The 21,945-nt window shown below is 47.2% G+C and overlaps 1 protein-coding gene across 1 annotated transcript; it reads left to right on the top strand.

Annotated features, from left to right (window-relative positions):
• Positions 1 to 592: 592 nt before the first annotated feature.
• On the top strand, positions 593 to 1,560 carry LOC136479067 (uncharacterized). Its single transcript, XM_066477050.1, has 3 exons — positions 593 to 1,078; positions 1,160 to 1,444; positions 1,534 to 1,560. The coding sequence occupies exons 1-3, from the start codon at positions 593 to 595 to the stop codon at positions 1,558 to 1,560; spliced, it is 798 nt and encodes a 265-aa protein (XP_066333147.1).
• The last annotated feature ends 20,385 nt before the right edge of the window (positions 1,561 to 21,945 follow it).

Below are 21,945 nucleotides of genomic sequence, written 5' to 3' on the forward strand. Positions count from 1 at the left end.
TGGTGTCTAAAAGATGGCTCAAATCATGCTCAACCATGTTGCAACCAAACCACCGCAATTCGATGGCACATCCTATGATTATTGGAAGAGAAAGATGAAAATGCATTTAGGGTCAATTCATGAGAAGGTGTGGGATGTAACGGAAAATGACTTTGTAATTCTTGATCCCACAAGTCTAACCCCAAGAGAGCAAGAAAACAAGCAATGCAATACAATGGCTCTAAACACCATATACAATGCAATTGATCCAAAGGTGTTTGAGAAAATTAAAGATCTTGATAGAGCAAGTGAAGTTTGGACAAGGTTGGAAGAAACATATGAAGGCACACCGGCGGTCAAGAGTGCCAAGCTATACATCCTAAAAGATAAGTTGACAAGTTTCAAGATGAAGGATGATGAGAGCATCCCGGAGATGTTTCATAGGCTTCAAGTAATTGTAAATGACTTGAAGAGCTTGGGTGAGAAGGTGAATGATGATGATGTCTCTCATCGATTCTTGATGTGTCTACCTCCAAGATTTGAAACATTGAGGTTGATCATCATAAGAGGAGGATTGAAAGATATAACCCCTAACCAAGTACTAGGTGATGTCATGACACAAGAGATATACCGTGTGGAAAGGGAGGGGGTTGACCAAGAGAAGGGCAAGAAGAAGAAGAGTGTGGCTTTCAAGGCCGGTACCTCATCCAAGAGCAAGGGCAAATCAAAGAAACAAGTGTCAAGTGATGATGAGGAAACAAGTGACATTGATGATGAGTTCTTAGCTCTCTTTGTGCGCAAGTTTGGCAAATTCATGAAGAAGGGATATGGTGCAAGAAAGAGAAGAGATCAAACCAAGAGCAAGGATTATGTGAGAAGATGCTACAAATGCAAGAGCAAGGATCATATTGTTGTGGATTGTCCCTACAATAGTGATGATAATGAGGAAGAGAAGAAGAAAGGAAAGAAGGAGAAGAAAGAGAAGAAGTTGTCCTTCACAAAGAAGAAGGGTGGCTCTTATGTTGTGACATGGGATAGTGATGCTTCTTTGGATGATGATGATTCTAGTGATGATGAGAAGAAGACATCCAAGAAGAAGGCACTTGCAAGTATCACCATCAACAACAAGCCCTCTCTCTTCGACACTCCATCAACATGCTTCATGGCTAAGGCCACTAAGGTACAATGTAATGAGAGTGATAGTAGTGATAGTGAGAGTGATGATGAGGAGCACTCAAAGGAGGACCTCATGTACATGTTAGAACAAGCTCATACTTGTTTTGAGATGAAGAGAAAGGAGTGCAAAGAATTGCACAAGAAGCTTAAAGCTCTTGAGCAATCCTTTGATGAGCTCAATGCTACTCATGAGGGACTAATGGAAGTTCATGAGAAGCTTAGCAAAGCTAACAAGAAGCTTGAAAAGGCTCACTCCTCTCTTCTTGAACAAAACAAGGATAAGATTGTTGTAACATGTGACATAGGAGTAACTTGTGATATTATTGATGAATCTATCCATGCTCCTATCATTGTTGCTCCCACTAACTCTACATGTAGCACCTCCACTTCTACTTCACCTACTAGTGATGGTCTCACTTGCGATACCTCATTAATGGTGGAAAATGTGAACCTCAAGAAGGAGGTCAATGAGCTCACACGTGCTTTAGGCAATGCCTATGGCGGTGATGCCCGCTTGCTAAAGTGCTTGGGTAGCCAATGCTTCTCTCTTAACAAAGAGGGATTAGGCTATACCCCCAAGAAGGGCAAGGCGGCCTTTGTAACTCCCAAAGCTAGCTTTGTAAGGGGCAATAGTCAGTTTTGCCATAGTTGCAAGCAAGTAGGGCATATAGAGCAACAATGCAAGAACAAGAAATCACATACTAATGTATCCTCAATAAAATTTGATTCTTGTTATTTGCTTATAAAGGGTACCAATGGTGTGAAGGCTAAGTTCATTGGTGCTCCCATTGTTGGCCCAAAGAAGAAGGCAATTTGGGTGCCCAAGAGCTTAGTGACTAACCTTCAAGGACCCAAGCAAGTTTGGGTACCTAAAAGAAATTGATTTGCTTTTGTAGGTTAATTATAAAGCCAAAGGAAGGCATTGGGTGCTTGATAGTGGGTGCACTCAACATATGACATGAGATGCAAGAATGTTCAATTCAATCAATTCAAGTGGCAATGATGGTTATGATAGTATCACATTTGGTGACAATGGTAAAGGCAAGGTCAAAGGACTTGGTAAGATTGCAATATCCAATGACTTGAGCATATCAAATGTCTTGCTAGTAGAGAGCTTGAACTTCAACATACTATCTGTAGCTCAATTGTGTGATCTTGGATTTAAGTGCATATTTGGAATAGATGATGTTGAGATCATTAGTGTAGATGTTTCGAATTTGATCTTCAAAGGCTTTAGATATGAGAACCTCTATCTAGTTGATTTCAATGCTAGTGAAACACAATTGACAACATGCTTATTCACCAAATCTAGCATGGGATGGTTATGGCATAGAAGGCTTGGTCATGTTGGAATGAAACAATTGAATAGATTGATTAAGCATGATCTAGTAAAAGGCTTGAAAGATGTGGTATTTGAAAAGGACAAACTTTGTAGTTCTTGTCAAGCCGACAAATAAGTTGGTAACACCCACCCTAAGAAAAGCATGATGAGCACTAGCAAACCATTTGAGTTATTGCACATGGATTTATTTAGACCAACCACATACACTAGCATTGGTGGAAATAAATATGGCTTTGTGATAGTGGATGACTTTACAAGATATACATGGGTATTCTTTCTTAGTGACAAAAGTGATACATTTGCTACATTCAAATCTTTTGTCAAGAGATGTCACAATGAATTTGAAACCACCATTAAGAAAGATAGAAGTGACAATGGCGGTGAGTTTAGAAACACTAGAGTTGATGAGCTTTGTGATGAATTTGGAATCAAACATCAATTCTTGGCCAAATACACACCTCAATCAAATGGCCTTGTTGAGAGAAAGAATATAACACTCATTGATATGGCAATGTCTATGCTTAGTGAGTATAATGTGAGTCATTCATTTTGGGTCAAAGCTATCAACACGGCTTGCTATTGTAGCAACCGACTCTATTGTCACCCAATGATGGAGAAAACACCATATGAGCTATTGAATGGAAGAAAGCCCAACATTGCATACTTTAGAGTGTTTGGTTGCAAATGTTATATCTTGAAGAAAGGCACTAGATTGAGCAAGTTTGAAAAGAAATGTGATGAAGGGTTCTTACTTGGTTACTCCACTACAAGCAAAGCATATAGAGTTTGGAATTTGGCTAGTGGTACACTTGAGGAAGTCCATGATGTTGAATTTGATGAAACTAAAGGCTCTCAAGATGAAGATGAAAATCATGATGATGTGAGAGGTCACCATTGGCAAATGCAATGAAGAATATGGATATTGGTGATATTAGGCCAAGAGAAGTGGTTGAGATTGAAGATGACAAAGATCAAGTGCTCACTTCTCCAATTGTGCAAACTAGTGGTTCTCAAACACAAGATCAACAAGTGGCTAGTACATCATCTCAATCCAATGATCAAATTAGTACAAGCAATCAAGTTCAAGTGCTCCAACCAACCAATATTGCAAGAGATCATCCCATAGATTAGATAGTTGGTGACATTCAAAGTGGTGTGCAAACTAGATCAAGATTGGCATCCTATTGTGAACATTATTCATTTGTGTCATCCAATGAGCCAACCAAGATAGAAGATGCTTTGATGGATGTTGATTGGGTAAATGATATGCATGAAGAGCTAAACAACTTCACCCGCAACCAAGTTTGGGAACTTGTTGAAAGGCCAAAGAACTACAATGTGATTGGTACAAGATGGGTCTTTCGCAACAAGAAAGATTAAGATGGCATAGTTGTGAGAAACAAAGCAAGATTGGTAGCACAAGGATATACACAAATTGAAGGTCTTGACTTTGGAGAAACATATGCACCGGTTGCAAGACTAGAAGCAATTAGAATCCTATTAGCTTATGCTTGTGCCCACAACATCAAGCTCTATCAAATGGATGTAAAAAGTGCATTCTTAAATGGATATATCAATGAGTTAGTATATGTTGAGCAACCTTCCGGTTTTGAAGATGACAAGAAGCCCAACCATGTTTACAAGCTAAAGAAGGCATTGTATGGTTTGAAGCAAGCACCTAGAGCGTGGTATGAGACGTTGAGGGACTTTCTCCTTTCTAAAGGGATCAAGATGGGAAAGGTTGACACCACTCTTTTCACCAAAAGGATAGATAAGGACTTGTTTGTGTTGCAAATCTATGTTGATGATATCATATTTGGATCAACCAATCAAGAGTTTTGTGAAGAGTTTGGGAAAATGATGACAAGTGAATTTGAAATATCCATGATTGGAGAACTTAGTTACTTCCTTGGTCTTCAAATAAAGCAAATGAAGAATGATACTTTCGTAAGTCAAGGCAAGTACATCAAGGACATGATCAATAAGTTTGGATTGCAAGATGCTAAACCAATAAGTACACCCATGGGAACAAATGGACATTTGGATAGTGATGCTAGTGGTAATATGATGGATCAAAAGTTATATCGATCTATGATTGGAAGTCTACTCTATGTGACCGCTTCAAGGCCAGATGTCATGTTTAGTGTATGCATGTGTGCAAGATTTCAAGCCTCACCAAGAGAAAGTCATTTGAAGGCAACAAAGAGAATATTGAGGTACTTGAAGCATACACAAGACGTTGGATTATGGTATCCCAAGGGGTCTAACTTTGAGCTAATTGGATATTCGGACTCTGACTATGCTGGTTGCAAAGTGGATAGAAAGAGCACATCGGGCACATGTCAACTATTGGGAAGGTCACTTGTATCTTGGTCATCAAAGAAGCAAAATAGTGTAGCACTATCTACCACAAAAGGCCGAATGCATATCCGCCGGTAGTTGTTGTGCATAATTACTTTGCATGAAAGCAACTTTGAATGACTTTGGAGTCAGATTCACACAAGTACCATTGCTATGTGATAATGAAAGTGCAATCAAGCTCACCAACAACCCGGTTCATCATTCAAGAACTAAGCACATTGACATAAGACATCACTTCATAAGAGATCATCAAATAAAAGGTGACATTGCAATTGAGAGTGTTGGCACCGATGATCAACTTGCCGATATATTCACCAAGCCACTTGATGAGAAAAGGTTTTGCAAGATTAGGAATGAATTGAACATCCTTGATTTCTCCAATATGAGTTGATGCACCCCCACATATATGACATGCCTCATCTTCGAGCAAAGCAAGGTAAAAGTTGTTTGGCATGCATACATATGTTGCTAAGGACTTGATTAGTGCATTTAGTCATACTTTGCACTTATTAGGCTCATTCCATATAAACAAATGTTTTTAATGTTTATATGTGCCACTATTGCTTCTATGTTTACTATGATCTAGTGGTAGCATATAACTTGTTTATGGGCTTGTGAACCTAGTGTTTGATCTAGCTAATATGTATCAAGTGTTTAATTCAACATTGGCAAGATAACCATTGCAAGATGTGTGAAGAAGCTTATCATTGGTTTAAACCGAGTTAAATATCTTATACATATTGTCTAGTTTAAACCAATTGAACTAATGATCCACTCCCAAGAACTTTACAAGTGGTATTCACTCTCTCTAGCTATTAATTGACTAACTCCACATAAAATTTGAGCCATATCTTTTGTGATAATAGATGACAAAGGGGGAGAGATTAGTCACAAAGATATGAAATAGAGTTTGCATAACAAAAGGGGAGAGATTTGACAAAAGAAGGGGATCAATTAAAATTTGAGCACACAAGTAGGGGGAGCAAGCTCATAAACTTATTTGTTGCATTTGTATGTGCACTTACATATGGTTGCTTGCATTGCACAAGTTGTAAACTTCAAGATTCATGCTTGTGTGGTGTATGCTAGTAATAGAACTTGATTGATGATTTGAATACTAGCATGCTTAGGTAGCTACATATCTTGTTATTTTAACAAGTGGTACTAGAGCCTTGCTTCTAATGTTGATCTCACGAGGTTTCTAGTTTGTGTTTATTTTACTAAGTTACTTTACAAGTGATATCTAGCTAACCATGGTGCTAAGGATAGTGTATATCGGCAACTCTGATTGGTATCACGCTTCAAAGGTCCATTCTTTACACCTTAGCATCATTTGGTAGTCATTCACTCTCCCACATTTTATATCCATCCATATGTGCAAGCTTTCAATCCAAACTCTTAGCACATATGTAGGGGGAGCTAATGCTACCAATTCGGGTTTATGAGACTTGTCCATATCCTTTACACATGGTAAAATGCTTGGGCAAGCAACATGAATCCAAAAGATTTTAATTGAATATCTTTGTGAAAATGTTGTCATCAATTACCAAAAAGGGGGAGATTGAAAGCCCAAGTTTGGTTTTGGCTAATTGATGAAACCTAATTGGACTAACCTATTTGCTAAGTGTGTAGTTGTGAGAGGTTAGATCCAAGATCAAGTGAAGTGCTCGGCCACACTTCTTATGTGGTCGGCAAGGCAATGGTGTGCTCGACCATGGTTCCTAGGTGGTCGGCAAGGCACTATGAGTGCTCGGCCGAAGATCTTTGGTGGTCGGCTGTGATTTGGAGTGATCGGCCATGATGATTAAGCACTCCAACTTGAAAAGAAGAAAGAGAAAAACAAAAATGGGCTCAAGGCAAAGGTATAACCATAGGAGCCATTTTTGGTTTGGTGGTCAAGACACTATAGAGAGTGTGATCACATTTAGGATCGATAGTCGTACTATTAAGAGGGGAGAATCTCGGTTAATGCGGTTATCAAGTGCCACTAGGTGAAATCATACATGCATTTGCATTAGGACCTAGTGTGCTAACATAATACCCTTTAAAATGATTGTGAAAATGCTAACTCACTCACACATATAGTGGAACACTTGTGGAGATGGCACATTTGCAAAGGGGTTGAAGAAATGGTAAAGTGGTGCTCAATGAGTAGCACTGGACGCTGGCCCCGTCGGACCAGACGCATTCGGTGGCTAACCCTAGCCTCGGTCTCACTGAAGAAGAAGCACCGAACGCTGGCCCCATGGGACCGGACACGTCCGGTGGCATACCCTAGGTGAAGGGCCACTGTGCAGAAGCACCGGATGCTGCCCCTCGGGCGCGACCGGATGTGACTCTACCAAGCAAACTCAATGGCATAGAAGGCACCGGACGCTGGGCGCGTCCGGTCAAGGCGACCGAACGCATCCGGTCGTCAAAAATGGGATTTGGAACCTCTCTGAGTTACACCGGACGCTAAGGCGTAGCACGTCCGGTCTGTAAACCGGATGCGTCCGATGCAAACTCAGCAAGCACACGTGAGTAGTTGTTGCGCGCCAACAGTAATATTCAAACGGCTAGGACACGTGTCAATGGGTGATACACCGGACGCATAGGCACCGGACGCGTCCGGTGCTACCTACAGCATGTCCGGTGCACATGCAGTCAGCCCAATGAATTGGCCAACGGGTATGTTATTTGGAGGCGGTCTATAAATAGATGTTGGCTGGCTCTAGGGCAACACTCTTGGCATTTTGATATACTTGACATCCCTTTGAGCTAAGCATACTCCCTCCCACTCATCTCCTTGCTTGATAGTGCAAATCAAAGTGAGATTGAGTGATTCCAAGTGCATTTGCTTGTGTGGTTGCATCTAGTGGCACTTGGGGATCGTTTTACTGTGGTTTTATTGTTACTCTTGGTGGTTGCCACCACCTAGACGGCTTGGAGCAGCGGAGGAGCATTGGCATGAGTCGATGATTGTTCGTGGCCATCACCTGGTGATTTGTGAGGGGTATTGCACCTTCCCCGATGAAGAAGTCATAAGGTAGCTCTAATACATTGCTCGTGTCATTGAGTTACCTTCACTTGTGGCTCGGTTCTTGCGGTGCCCATTTGTTGGGCTAGGTTTGTGAAACACCTATCAGCTGCCAAATCACCAAGTGTGTGGTTGACACAACGGGGACGTGGCGTGCCGGCAAGCATGTGAACCTTGGGAGAAAATCATTGTGTCAACTTTGTCTCCTTGGTTCATTTGGTATTCATATTGTGATCAATTGTCTCTTGCCGGCATTGGTAACTATATCTATCACTTGCATTACTTTCATATACTCTTGTGTAGTGATTGTTGTATTTCTTAGTATTTAATTCTTGCGTACTCACTTGTTTAGAGAGTAGCAACCTAGACATATCATTGTGTGCCATAGAGATCATAATATACTAGAATTGCTTGGATAGGTGGCTTGCAACACTTAGTAGAGCTAGTGCAAAAAGATTTGCTTCTTAATTGACTAATTAAGTTGCTCTAAGTGTTTTGTAGAATGTTTATTAGGCTATTCACCCCCCTCTAGCCATTAACAACCTTTTAGCTTGCGCCGCTGATGGTGCGCGCCCTTCCGATGTACAAGATGATGCCAGATTCCATGCCCGTAGGGACGGTGATGGTCGCCGGTGAGGCCCTCAACGTCGGTGAAGTGGAGCAATGCATCAAGGAGGCAATGGAATGCCCAACAGATCCGTTGGTGGATCTCGCCCTGGTGTACCGGGTTCTGGGGCATCCCGCGATGTGGCCAGACGTGGGTTTCGTCGAACTGGTAAGCCTTATTCGAGTTTCCCTCCTTAGTCGACCCTCCTCTGTTCTTAGATTCTAAGCGCCGGGATTTGCAGCCCGACCGCTTCGCCCGTGAGTCCAACTCGCCACTGCCAGAGGACACAGATAGGAGGGCGGTGAATTGCACCGTGGCCAAGGCGGCGAAGGTGAAGAAGGACTGGATGAAGGCAAAGAAAGCGGAGAGGGAGCGAGCGAAGCTACAGCGTGGAAAGCGCCAGCATGGCTCGGAGGAGGAGGATGATGCCAAGGAGGAAGAAGAGGATGATGATGACGAAGAGGAGGTAGGGGAACAAGGGGAAGGCCTTGGCAGCCTATCGTCCGCCGACTGGGCCCATTTCGAGTAGGAGGATGAGGGCCCATCCTCGCCGCCAATGGGGCCCTTCCCATTCCACGCCCCAGGGTAGGAGGGGGGACATGCCCCCAGAGATGACAGAGGCAGGCCACCCTGCTCCGTCTGAGTCCTCTGAGCCAAGGGAAGGCTCGAAGCGGCCGTGCACCGATGAGGATTGGTCAGGGTCAGAGGATCCGGCCCCAAAGCATGCCAAAATGGTGTCCTCAAGGTGAGTCAGAAAACATCTCATTGCTTCGCCATGTTGGTCTAGCTATTTCTCATCGTTGTTCCCCCCTGTAGGGTCGATGGACTCGGGGTCCCTCTGTGGCTGGCGCCCCAAAAGCACCTAGCGCTCCAGCAGCCGGGGTCGGGATCTGCCGATGCCGCGCAGGGGTTGATGGTTGAATCACTGACAGCGGTTCCCGTGCGCGCGTCATCACCGCCTACTGTACCGAGGCTAGCGGTCGAATCGCCAGCGCCGGTTATCATGCGCTCATCACCGCCGCCTGCTGCGCTAGGGCCAGCAGTCAAATCGCGGGTGCTAGTTCCCATGTGCATATTGCCGCCGCCTTCTGGCGACGGAGGGCCCACCCCTGGGGAAGTGCAGCCGACAAATGAGTCGGTGCAACCTGAGGGGACATCATCAGCCCCTGTCGGCCAGGCGTCTCCGGTAGGGATGGCTGATGTCCCCAACGGCGCAGGGCCATCGCTGTCCTTGGTATGGGTGGGCGGTGAGCCACACATGTGGGGAGGCCCTCGGATCCGCTGGGCTAATAGGCAGGATTCGAAAGCGACGGTCTTCGTCCTTGATGACAAGAAGGAGGTGAAAGACTACGAGAGCGTCCGCGGAGGGGTCGAGATCGTGGTCCACTCTCTGTCTGCCGTGATGGATGCTCTACACGACGTCGTCATCCCAGTGGGCCAGGTATGACCTGTTCGTGCCTCCGGGCTCTATTTTTTCTTTTGGTTTGCGCACTTCTAACCCGTGCTTTTCTCGCGGTCCGTTATGGATTGTAGTCAGGAGAAATCCCTGTTCCTCCATCGGGAGAGGGACGTATGGGATTATCTTGCCGAGGAGAGATAGTCACGTGAGAGGCTAGCCAAGGAGCTCGCCTCCTCCCCTCAGCAGCTGGCCGAGCACGCCTCCTCCCCTCAGCAGCTGACCTTCGGAACAGGGAAGCGGAGGCCCGTGAGCTCGCTCGCCAGGCTAAGGAGAAGCTAACGGTCCTGGCCGCCAAGGCCGGGGAAGATGTCGCGGAGCTTGGATGACTCCGCCCAGCACTCGACCTTGCCCGCCAAGAGACCACCGATGCTCGGAGCACGCTTGATGGTGAGCAAAAGTTGAAGGAAGGGGCTGAGGTCCTGTCCGCCGGCTTGGCCGAGGACGTTGGCATGCTTCGGGGGAAGAAGAAGGTCCTCGAGGACCAAGTGAACGGTGAGGCTTTGGTTACCTTTGTACTTGACATTTGTTTTTTGATGATTGTGGCCAATTTTTTGACGCGGCTGGCGCGTGGTCTGGACAGGTCTCGATGATCGTCTGGCGGTGGAGGCCGTGAAGGTCCGAGAGCTAGCAAAAGAGCTCGACGAGGTGAAGCAAAACCTCCAGGCGGAGTCCGACAGCCACAAGAGCCTCCGCATCGCCATCGAACTAGTCATGGATGACCTCGGGATGGCCTCGGCACAAGAGGTGAGCTCGCTCGTGGTTCGTGCCATCGAGATCACCGACCGGGCACGTGGGCTCACGAGAGACACGCTTCACCTTGGCGTCCGCCGATCGTTCGCGATCGCCAGCTCCCACTATGAGAATATCGACCTGGCGGCGATGAGCGAAGGCTTCATGCTCGGCTACATCGATGACTAGCTGGATGAGATCGAGGCGGAGGTGGCTCCCTAAGTGCAGGACCTAGCAAAGACGATCGAAGGAGAAATCCTGCCCAAGGGGGCTAGTTAAATAGCTGAGTCCGGCGTTGGTCTCCTGTAAAGACTTTTGTTTTGGCCAGGAACGTTGTTCGGCCTTTCTTTATATATATATATATATATATATATATATATATATATATATATATATATATATATATATATATATATATATATATATATATAAAGTTTATTGCGATCTGACCCTTGATTTATGTTAAGGCACTAGAAATTTAAGTTGCGAGCGACTAAGTAATGACCCCACTGAAGAGCAAGTGATGCCATAGCCGCTGGGGCGTAGGCTTCTTGCCTTCTGACTAGTTTTATTCACTGTTAGAGTTCGGCAACTCTTATTTCTAGATCTTGTCATAAAAAGAAAGGTCGGATGGAAAATGTTTCTGAGTACATATACTGCTATCAGCCCCCTGAGAAAGGCCTGACCACAGGTAGTTGCTGGGGTTGGGTGTTGCTGAAGACCGACTAAATCAGAAGCGAAAGAGGTTTATTGCGATCCGACCCTTGATTTATGTTAAGGCATTTAGAAATTTAAGTTGTGAGCGGCTAAGTAATGATCACGCTGGGGAGCAAGTAATGCCGTAGCCGCTGGGGCGTAGGTTTTTTGCGTTCCGACCAGTTTTACTTATCATTAGCTTTCGACAACTCTTATTTCTAGATCTCGCCATAAAAAAGAAAGGTTGGATGGGAAAATGTTTCTGAGTATAAGTACTCCCATCCGCCCCCGAGTAAGACCCAATCCCAGGCAGTTGCCAGGGTCAGAATCAGATGCGAACCCAATGGGAGGTAATGTTTTTTGATTTTTCAGCAACATTACTTAGTCTTATAAGCATATTGAAAGCTTTGTAATGGAAAGACTAAGGGTAAAAGCGACGTAGCTGTTCAATGTTCCAGACGTTGGTGATGGCTTTGTCGTCGACAGTCTTGAGCTTGTAGGTGCCAGGTCAGAGTACTTCTGCGATGATGTACAGTCCTTCCCATGGGGCAGAAAGCTTGTGGCGATTTTTGTTGCTCTGGATACGGTGAAGAACTAAGTCGCCTACGCTGAAGGCCCGACCCCGCATGCGTTGGCTATGGTACCGACGTAGCGCCTGCTGTTATTTGGCCGAACAGAGGAGGGCGACGTCACGTGCTTCGTCAAGCAGGTCCATGGTGTCTTCCAAGGATGCTTCATTTCCCTGCTCGTCATAGGCCTTGACCCTCGGTGCTCCATAGTCGAGGTCAGTCGGGAGGATGGCTTTAGAGCCGTAGACCATGAAGAACGGCGTGTAACCGATTGCTCTGCTACTGGACATCCTTAGGCTCTAGAGTATCGATTGAAGATCCTAGGCTTGAGGCCTTGCAGGACCATGCCGTTTGCGCGCTTGACCTACCCATTCGTGCAGGGGTGTGCTATGGCCGCCCAGTCAATGCGAATGTGGTGGTCGTCGCAGAACCGAAGGAATTTCTTCCCTATGAACTGCGTGCCGTTGTTGGTGATGATGGAGTTTGGGACCCCGAATTGGTGGATGATGTCCATGAAGAACAACACGGCCTGGAGCACTTGGGCTGGTAGGTGAGTTTGCCAATCATAGTACTAGTAGCCTTTGCAGGTGCGTATGACCTACTCGGCGTCGGCCACCGCAGTTAGCCAGTAGAAACCTTGCCGGAATGCGTTCCCGACCAAGGTTCTTGGCACGGCGTGATGTCCACAGGCCCCTCCATGGATGTCTTCTAGTAGGTCCTTCCCTTGCTCGACAGGGATGCAACATTGTAGGATCCTAGAGTGGCTGTGTTTGTAGAGCTCCCCTTCAATGATGATGAAGGACTTAGCATGATGTGCGAGTCATCGGGCCTCCGTCTTATCGGCAGGGAGTACCTCACGGAGGAGGCAGTCGTGGTATGGTGTTCTCCAGTTAGTCGGACGGTTGGGCTCCACCACTGGGTATTCGTCGAGCTCCATGACCTCAGGGTTGGATGGAACAGAGGGTCAGTCAGCCCCTAAGACTAGGACTGGCGGCTCATTGCCGGCCGTCTTGGGGTCAGATGGAGCTGAGGATTGGTCAGCCCCCGAGCCTAGAACTAGCGGCTCATTGCCGATCTGTTCTGGCTCCTCGTACCAAACCGAGGGCTTGTGCGGGTCGCTAGTGAAGATGCCGGTGGGGACCGGCTCTCGGCTGGATGCCATCTTTGCTAACGTGCTGGCTGCTTCATTGAGCTGTCTAGGATATGGTTGAGCTCGAGGCCATCGAACTTGTCCTCTAGCTGTTGGACCTCATGACAGTACGCAGCCATCTTGGCGTTGTGGCAGCTTGACTCCTTCATGACTTGGTTGATGACCAGTTGCGAGTCACCTCAGACATCAAGCCATTGGATGCCCAACTCAACAGCGATGCGCAAGCCATTGACAAGCGCCTCGTACTCAGCCACACTATTTAAAACCGAGAAGTGGATGCGAATTGTGTACCTCATGCATACCCCAAGGGGGAAACAAAAACTAGCCCGATAATGGTGCCCTTCTTCATCAATGATCCATTGAAGTACATCATCCAGTACTCCTGATCGACGGCCACCGGCGGCATCTGGATCTTGGTCCATTTGGCAGTGAAGTCGGCTAGCACCTAAGACTTGATGGCCGCTCGCGGGGCGTATGTGATGCCCTGATCCATCAGCTCGAGCGTCCATTTCGTGATTCTCCCTGTGGCCTCCTGGTTCTGGATAACCTCGCCGAGGGGGAAAGATGACATGACTATTACTGGGTGTGAGTCGAAGTAGTGGCGTAGCTTCCTCTTGGTGATCAGGATGGCATATAGGAGCTTCTGGATCTGAGGGTATCATGTCTTAGAGTCAGACAAGACTTCACTAATGAAATACATGGGGCACTGTACCTTAAGGGCATGTCCCTCTTCTCCCCATTCTACGACCAAGGCGGCGCTAACCACCTGAGTCGTAGCTGCAACATAGAGTAGGAGCGGCTCTCCCTTAGCCGGTGGGACCAGAACCGGGGCCTTGGTCAGGAGCACCTTGAGCTTGTCAAGTGCCTCCTGAGCCTTGGGCGTCCACGTGAATCGGTTGGTTTTCTTTAGAAGCCGATAGAGGTGGAGCCCCCATTCATTGAGGCGCGAGATGAAGCGGCTAAGCGCTACGAGGCACCCGGTAACCTTCTGAACTCCCTTTAGGTTGGGAATCGGGCCCATCGTTGTGATGGCTAAGATTTTTACCGAGCTGGCTTCGATGCCCCGCTCGGAGATGATGAATCCGAGCAGCATGCCCCTCGGGACCCCAAAGATGCACTTCTCGGGGTTGAGCTTGATGCCGTTCTCTCAGAGCTTTCTGAAGGTCTGCTCTAGGTCGACTATGAGCTAGTCAGTCTATTTGGTCTTAACTACGATGTCGTCCACATAAGCCTCAATGGTCTGCCCGATGAGGTCCCCAAAGCATTTGGTCATACAATGCTGGTACGTAGCCCTAGTGTTCTGAAGTTCGAACGGCATCGTAACATAGCAGAATGATCCGAACGGGGTGATGAGAGAAGTCATGAGCTGGTCGGACTCTTTCATCGTGATCTGATGGTACCTGGAGTATGCATCAAGGAAGCTCAGGGTTTCGCACCCTGAGGTTGAGTCAACTACTTGATCTATGCGTGGCAAAGGAAATGAATCCTTTGGACATGCCTTGTTGAGGCTCGTGTAGTCAACACACATTCTCCATTTCCACTCTTATTTTCTACAAGAACAGGATTGGATAACCACTTTGGGTGGTATACTTCCTTGATGAATTCGGTTGCCAAGAGCTTGGAGATTTCTTCACCAATGAGCCTACACTTCTCCTCGTTGAAGCGGCGCAGGCGTTGTTTGACTAGCCTAGAACCCAGCTTGATCATTAAGCCATGCTCAGCGACCTCCCTCAGAATGCCCGGCATATCCGAGGGCTTCCATGCAAAGATGTCTCGGTTGGCGTAGAGGAAGTCGACGAGCGTGCCTTCCAATTTGGCGGAGAGGGTGGTGCCAATGTGCACTGTCTTGTTGGCAGAGTTGTCGGGGTTGATGAGGACCTCCTTGATGTTTTCCATAGGTTCAAAGGATCCAGCCGCCCGCTTCGCGTTGGGTGTTTCTTCAGCGATGTCCTAGCCAATGGCTGCAAGCTCTAGAGAGGCGATGGTTGCCGAAGTGAGCTCGTAACTCTCGACCTCACACTCATAGGCCCTCTGGAAAGAAGTGCCGATGGTGATGACCCCACGTGGTCCTGGCATCTTGAGCTTGACATAGGTGTAGTTGGGGATGGCCATGAACTTCGCGTAACATGGTCGCCCCAAAACGATGCGGTAGACCAGAGGGAATCCGACTACCTCGAAGATGAGGGTCTCCGTCCTATAGTTGGATGAATTCCCAAAGGTGACAGGCAGGTCGATCTGCCCGAGCGGTATGGCCTACTTTCCCAGCATGATGCCGTAGAAAGGAGCCTTGGTCGGCCAAATGCACGATCAGTCGATGCCCATGTGGTCAAGCATCTCTGCGTACATGATGTTGAGGCCGCTGCCCCCGTCCATCAGTACCTTAGTGAGCTGCTTCATGCCGACGATAGGGTCGACCACGAGCAGGTACCTGCCCAGATGTGTGATGCTATCCGGGTGGTCAGATCGGTCGAAGGTTATGGGAGACCCTAACCATTTGAGGAAAGCTGGCGCGGCAGGTTCGGCTTCATAGACCTCTCGTCGTGCGAGCTTCTATTGGCGCTTGGAGCCATATGCCTCTGGCCCGCCGAAGATCAAGAGGTAGCCATCCTCCTCTAGAAAGCCGCCATCCTTCTCTCTGACGTCGTCAGCCTCTACCTTGGGCCTCTTCTTCTACTCCCATTTCTTGGAGCCTCCAGTGAAGAACCGCTTCATGAGCGCACAGTCCTTGTACTAGTGTTTGACGGGGAAGACATAGTTTGGGCATGGCCCCTTGAGCACCTTGTCGAAGTGATTAGGGGCAGCCTCGGCCAGCGCTCGACTGGCTTTCTATCCGGTGGCAGCCACAGGCAAGCCCCCGCACCATTTCCTGATCTTCTTCTTGCTCAAGCGGTCGGAGGGGCCCTCATTGGCATCCTTGTCCCACTTCGCCTTGCCTTTGGAGCGATCAAAGATGGCTCCAACCACCTCCTCGCTGGAAGCATGGCTGGTCATGAAGTTGAGGAGTTCCTTAGTGGTCTGTGGGCCCTTTGGACCCAACTTATGGACCAGGGACTCACAGGTGGTCCCTGATAGGAAGGCTCCGATGACGTTGGCATTGGTGTCGTTGGGGAGCTCATTGCACTACCAGGAGATGCGTCGGATGTACTCGTGGAGAGTTTCTCCCGACTTCTGCCGGCAATTCTTCAAGTCCCAGGGGTTCCTAGGGCATGTGTAGGTGCCCTTGAAGTTCCCCACAAAGATTTCTAAGTCCGCCCAACTTTGAATGCAGTTGGATGGAAGGTGCTCTAGCCATGTTCGCGCCGAGTCAGCCAGGAACAGAGGGAGATTGCGGATGACGAAGTCATTGCCGACTACATCGCCGGCCCAATAGGCAAGCTAGTAGTCCTCGAGCCTCAAGCCAGGGTTTGTTTCCTCGGAGTACTTTGGGATGTTCGTTGGTGGGCGGTACCAGGGCAGGAGCACTGCCTTGAGGATGTGCCAACCGAAGCCCTGAGGCCCCATCGATTCGGGGCTAGGACTCCGATCCTCCTTGTGGTCGTAGCATCCGCCGTGGCAAGGGTGGTAGCCACGGTTTGCTGAATCCTCTTTGTCACCCTGTACACGCCTTTGGGCATTTAGGGTTCAGGCTGAATGTCCCTATGTCTAGTTTTAGGTTGCTCGTGTTACCAGCACTTGGTTTGTAGTAGGGGGTTACAAATGGTCGAGAGAGGGAGGTGCTCCCAAGTCTCTGGGGTTCGATTGCTCGATGTGTCTACTGATTCATTGATTGGGTGTTCGGTCTCTTGAGCTCTCAATCGTTTGAGCTCTCTTCGTTCCCCTGAATGGTGTCCTGCCTCCCCTTTTATAGACCAAGGGGAGAGAGCAGGCTACCTGGGGAAAAGATAGAAGAAAAAGAGGAAAAGAAGAAAGAGAAAAAAGGCTTCCGGGGCTGCATCGTTCTCCTCTTTGCGTGTGTCCTGATGACCCTGTAGAGCATGGCGGAAGTGGCACCATGCTGGAGCCCTATTAGCCGCTCCAAAATGTGTGCGGACGATGTGCGCCGGTCCTATCTCCCAATCTATCCGAGCGGACAGAATGGTCAACGAGCCCCCTGACAGAGGCCATATGGGGATTCAGTATCGCCTACCATACTGTTCAAGCTCTGCTGCATCTGATAGCCCAAATAGTGTTCGCCTTGTATGGCAGATGGTGGCGCCCACAACACTGTTGCAAGTCGGTGCCACACAGTGTACGCCTGGCATGGCAGATGATAGTGCCTACAACACTGTTTGCAAGTCAATGCCGCACAGTGTATGCCTAGCGTGGCAGAGAGTGTGGCAGGGTACGGACCTTGGTATTGCGGTTGACCTTCGTACCTTTGGGATCGAGACGACGATCTCCCCCTTGGGATCAGGCAAGGCAGAGACCATGCCCTCGGGGTCGGACGAGGCGGAGGCCGCGCCCTTGGAGTCGGGCGAGGTAGAGATCGCGCCCTCGGAGTTGGGCGAGGCGGAGACCTTGCCCTTAGGGTCGGACGAGGCGGAGACCCTTCTGTGGGGTCAGAAAGGCTGTAGCTTTTGTCTTTAATCGTTTAGGCGGTTTGGAGTTTGCATCTGCTAAACCCCTTATGCTGGGTACCCCTGATATTGATACCCGATAATAGTTTTCAAAATTATGGCAGTAAAGTTTATGCCATATTTTGATGGGGAGAATCATAAGATCAATTAAGAAAGATACTCTCCATATAATGCGATGCATAGTATGCATTGAAGGCAACAATGATCTATAAAAGATGAATGTGACCATCGGCGGAGTACAACGGTCATAATAACGATACCCCTAAGCAGAGAAATAGCTAAATTCCTAGACCTTTCATAGTTCTAATAGGAAGATAGCGTAGTCAGCCAGTATTCATACTGGATGAGCCTCAAAGATATTAAGGCAGTGCTTAAAGCGCCATATGAGGTTTTAACAGATTAAACCCAAATAAAAAATTTGAAGATACACCATCTTGAAGACTTGAAGAGAAATGGGACTGCGTGCCCACTTTAATGATTCAAGAGCAACAAATTTCTCAATACATGTTGATGCTGTATGACTTATACAACACCTGTTGTTAGCTCTTCAAGGAAGATGAATAATGTAAAAATGATCTTGTTATATAGGAGCCTGTAGAATCAATTGTCTCTTGGCAATGAAGAGCAACAACAGCCCCATATGAAAAGAAGTGCCAGTAGCTGAGTGAAAGGTCCTTTGTATGGTTTTGGTAATTGAGTGACAACCTAGGTGGACTAATTGTGTTTATGTGAGATACACAGGTGATTAGTCCACAGGTACATGTGTGTGGGCAACACATGCCATGAAGGTGGAAATAGCTCAGAGATGTTGCAAAGCTCACACATGTGATGATGAAGGAGCTCACTGCACATGAGACATGACATTGAGTCATGTGATCAAGGTGGAGAAGGTCAAGACATGACTTGGCTTGATGGATTGGTTGCAAGCGTGAAGGGCAAGTCGGAGGCTTTGGAGCGATGGACTGCGTGGCGGTGAAGCTTGAGCAAGACTTAGCGCCGATGGACGAAGGCAACGGTGAAAAGCAAGTGAGGTCAAGATCGATGAACCAATATGATCACATGATGATATGAAGTGGATCATATCATTGTTGATCATGTTGGTGCATGTGTTGCATCAACAATGGAGGAGATGAAATGGAATGTGCAAGGCAAAGGTATAACCTAGGGCATTTCATTTTACCAGTCATAGGTGTGTAGAGAAGTTGATGACCGGGTTTAGGATAGATGGCCATACTATCAAGAGGGGCAAACTTGTTTGCATATCGGTCATCTAGTGCCACTCGTGTGATCTAACTTTGCATCATCGCTAGGATCGAGTGGCGTGGCAAGTTGAGTGGCTAATCCTTTGGAAAATGATTGTGAAAATGCTAACACACATACACATGGTGGTGTACACTTTGTGGTGTTGGCACATTTAGAAAGGAGATGAAGTTGGAGTTGATGTGGATCAACTTGGCGATGAAACAGAGGCGACAAGGGTTCAAAACTTCACTGGCGCCTTGTACAGAAATGATAGGATTTCACACGATGATCAGACGCTGGCCTCGGCAGGACCGGCATGTCCGGTTAGTGGTAGCAGAGAGCGCGCAGGCATCGGTCTTCGACCAGACGCTAGCGTTGAAAGTGACTGGACACTGGCAGGATATGTCCGGTCAGGCTGACATACGGTGACGTAGGCGGCGCTGGAGTTTAGCGCGCGGGTGCAGAACCGATCGGACGCTGGTCTACATCCAATCATGGTGGACCGGACGCGTCCGGTCGCAAAACAGAGGCTCGGGGAGCTCTCTAGAAACGACCGGACTCAGGCGTAGCAGCGTCCGGTCATCTCACTATGCTGGGTTCGGTCATGACTTGACTGTTGGCGCGGGTCTATCGACCGTTGAGATCCAGTGACTGAGGTTGAACAGAGGCGACACGTGGCGTGCATCCATTGACCGGACACTGGCAGGGTGCGTCTGGTCGATATGACCGGAGCGTCCGGTCGCCTCGAGCCGTGCCTAGTGAAGGGGTACAACGGCTCTATTTTCATGGGGGCTATAAATAGAAGGGGTCTCAGCCTTGGGCTGGTTGCTGAGCACACTAGAGCCTTGGTGGCTTGTGTGGTAGTGCTTGGGAGCCCTCCATCTCACATAGGCTTGATAGCGATCATCCGATTGTGTGAGAGAGCGGTTCTAGTGCGATTGCATCATGAGGTTGCATCCAGTGGCACTAGGTGATCAAGTTGCAAGCCGGTGGTGCTTGTTACTCTTGGAGGTTGCCACCTCCTAGACGGCTTGGTGGTGGTCTCCGTTGAAGCCCGTAAGAAGCTTGTGCGGTGCTCCAGAGAAGAGCTTTGTGAGGGGCATTGTGCTCGCCCCGCGGGAGCCACGAAGAGCAACTCTAGTAAAGCAAGATGCGAAGGGCGACAAGTGGTCTAGCCGGGTCAAGTGCTAGAGCTTGTGGTAAGCAATCCACGTGGGAGAGTGTGACTTGCGGGTCACCACTAGCAAGAGGACTGGCGGCAACCTTGGAGCTTGTCTCAACGAGGACTAGCGTGTTGGTAAGCACGTGAACCTTGGGATAAAAATCATCGTGTCATCCTTGTATTCCTGTTGGTTTGCATCCTCGTTACACAAGCTTGTATTTACATTTCATATACATTGTGTTTATATAGTTACTCTTGTAATTAGTTAGCTTGTGTAACTTACTAGTTACCTTCTTGCTTATGTAGCATAGAAGTAGCTCCCTTGCGTGGCTAATTTGGTTTGTGTATCCTTGTTAGTCACATTGCTTAGTTTGTGTAGCTAAGTATTTGCGCTCTCTATATTTAGCATTGGTTGCCTTGTTATTGAGCATTGCTAGTGAGCTTAGTTGGCTTTGTGCTTTTGCTTACTAGCATGTGTAGGAGCTCCCCGTTCCTTAAAGTACCAGTGGCATAGGTTTGTGTGACCTTGCTTCTAGAATTGATTAGGTGAGCTCTAGCTAGCCTGGCACCTTAGTTACTTAATTAGGATCTTTATAAGGTGCTTGTGAACTTTGAAGAGGGGTGTAGTCTTGGCTTGACCTATTGTTTTAATTCCGCAATTGTTTCGGTTAGCCAGCACGATTAGATTTTAGTAGCGACTATTCACCGCCCCCCCCCCCTCTAGTCGCCATCTCGACCTTACACTGAGGCCCCAGAAGGTCTCAAAGAATTAGAAAACCAGCTATTTCTGATGACTATGAAGTCTATGTTAGTGAAGAAATTCAAATATAGGGTGATCCCACCTCATTTGAAGAAGCCATGAGAAGCGCTCACTCATTTGAATGGCAAGAGGCTATGGAAGATGAGTTGAAATCGATAAGTACCAACGATGTTGGGGACTTAAAAGAAATTCCTAATGGAGCCAAAACAGTAGGCTGTAAATGGTTCTACGATTCAAAATGTGACTCCAAAGGGAATAGAGAAAGATATAAGGCGCGACTTGTGGAGAAAGGCTTTACACAAACAGAAGGAATATGTTACAATGAGAGTTTTTCTCCAGTCTCATGCAAGGATTCTTTTAGAATCATAATGGTGTTAGTGGCACATTACGATTTAGAGTTACATCAGATGGATGTAAAGATGGTATTCCCCAACGGGGATTTGTATGAAAAACGTTAACATTGCACAAACCCATAGGTTTTGTCGTGGAAGGAAAAGAACGTATGGGATGCCACCTACAGAAATCCATTTACAGGTTAAAACAAGCATCTAGACAGTAGTATTTAAAGTTGATGAAACAATAAGAAAGTTTGGGTTTAAAGAGATTGAGAAGGACAATAACGTTTATGCAAAGTTCAAAAATGGGAAATTCATTTTCCGCATCCTGTGTATAGATGACATCCTACTCACTAGTAGTGATGTTAATCTGCTATGGGAGAAGAAGTTCTTGTACTCAATTTACAATATGAATGATCTCGGTGGAGCGTCATTCGTTCTTGGAATTGAAATTCACCGAGATAGAAGAAAAGCGGTATTAGGACTATCGCAAAGGCATACTTAGAAAAGATTATAAAGAAATAAAGTATGCATGCGAGTAAACCTACGCCTGCTCCTATAGTCAAGGGTAATAGATTTGGGAACTTTCAGTGTTTCAGGAACCAATATGAGATCGATCAAATGTACATGGTTCCATATGCTTCAGCTGTTGGAAGCTTAATGAGTGCACAAGTAAGAACTTACCCTGACATAGCTCACGTATCCGGGATATTTTGGCAGAAGTCCAGTCCAGATATAGATCACTGGAATGGAGTTAAGAATGTCTTGCAATTTTGCAAAGTATTATAGGCCTCATGCTGAGT

This window comes from Miscanthus floridulus, chromosome 9, assembly GCF_019320115.1.
Source record: "Miscanthus floridulus cultivar M001 chromosome 9, ASM1932011v1, whole genome shotgun sequence".
NCBI lineage: Eukaryota > Viridiplantae > Streptophyta > Magnoliopsida > Poales > Poaceae > Miscanthus > Miscanthus floridulus.

Excerpts from the sequence above, each read along its gene's own strand:
- LOC136479067 (XM_066477050.1), top strand. The coding sequence starts at position 593 with ATGACACAAGAGATATACCGTGTGGAAAGGGAGGGGGTTGACCAAGAG. Across the intron at positions 1,079-1,159 it reads AGAAGACATCCAAGAAGAAG|GTACAATGTAATGAGAGTGA; the intron begins GCACTTGCAAGT and ends AAGGCCACTAAG. Across the intron at positions 1,445-1,533 it reads AAAACAAGGATAAGATTGTT|CACCTCCACTTCTACTTCAC; the intron begins GTAACATGTGAC and ends CTCTACATGTAG.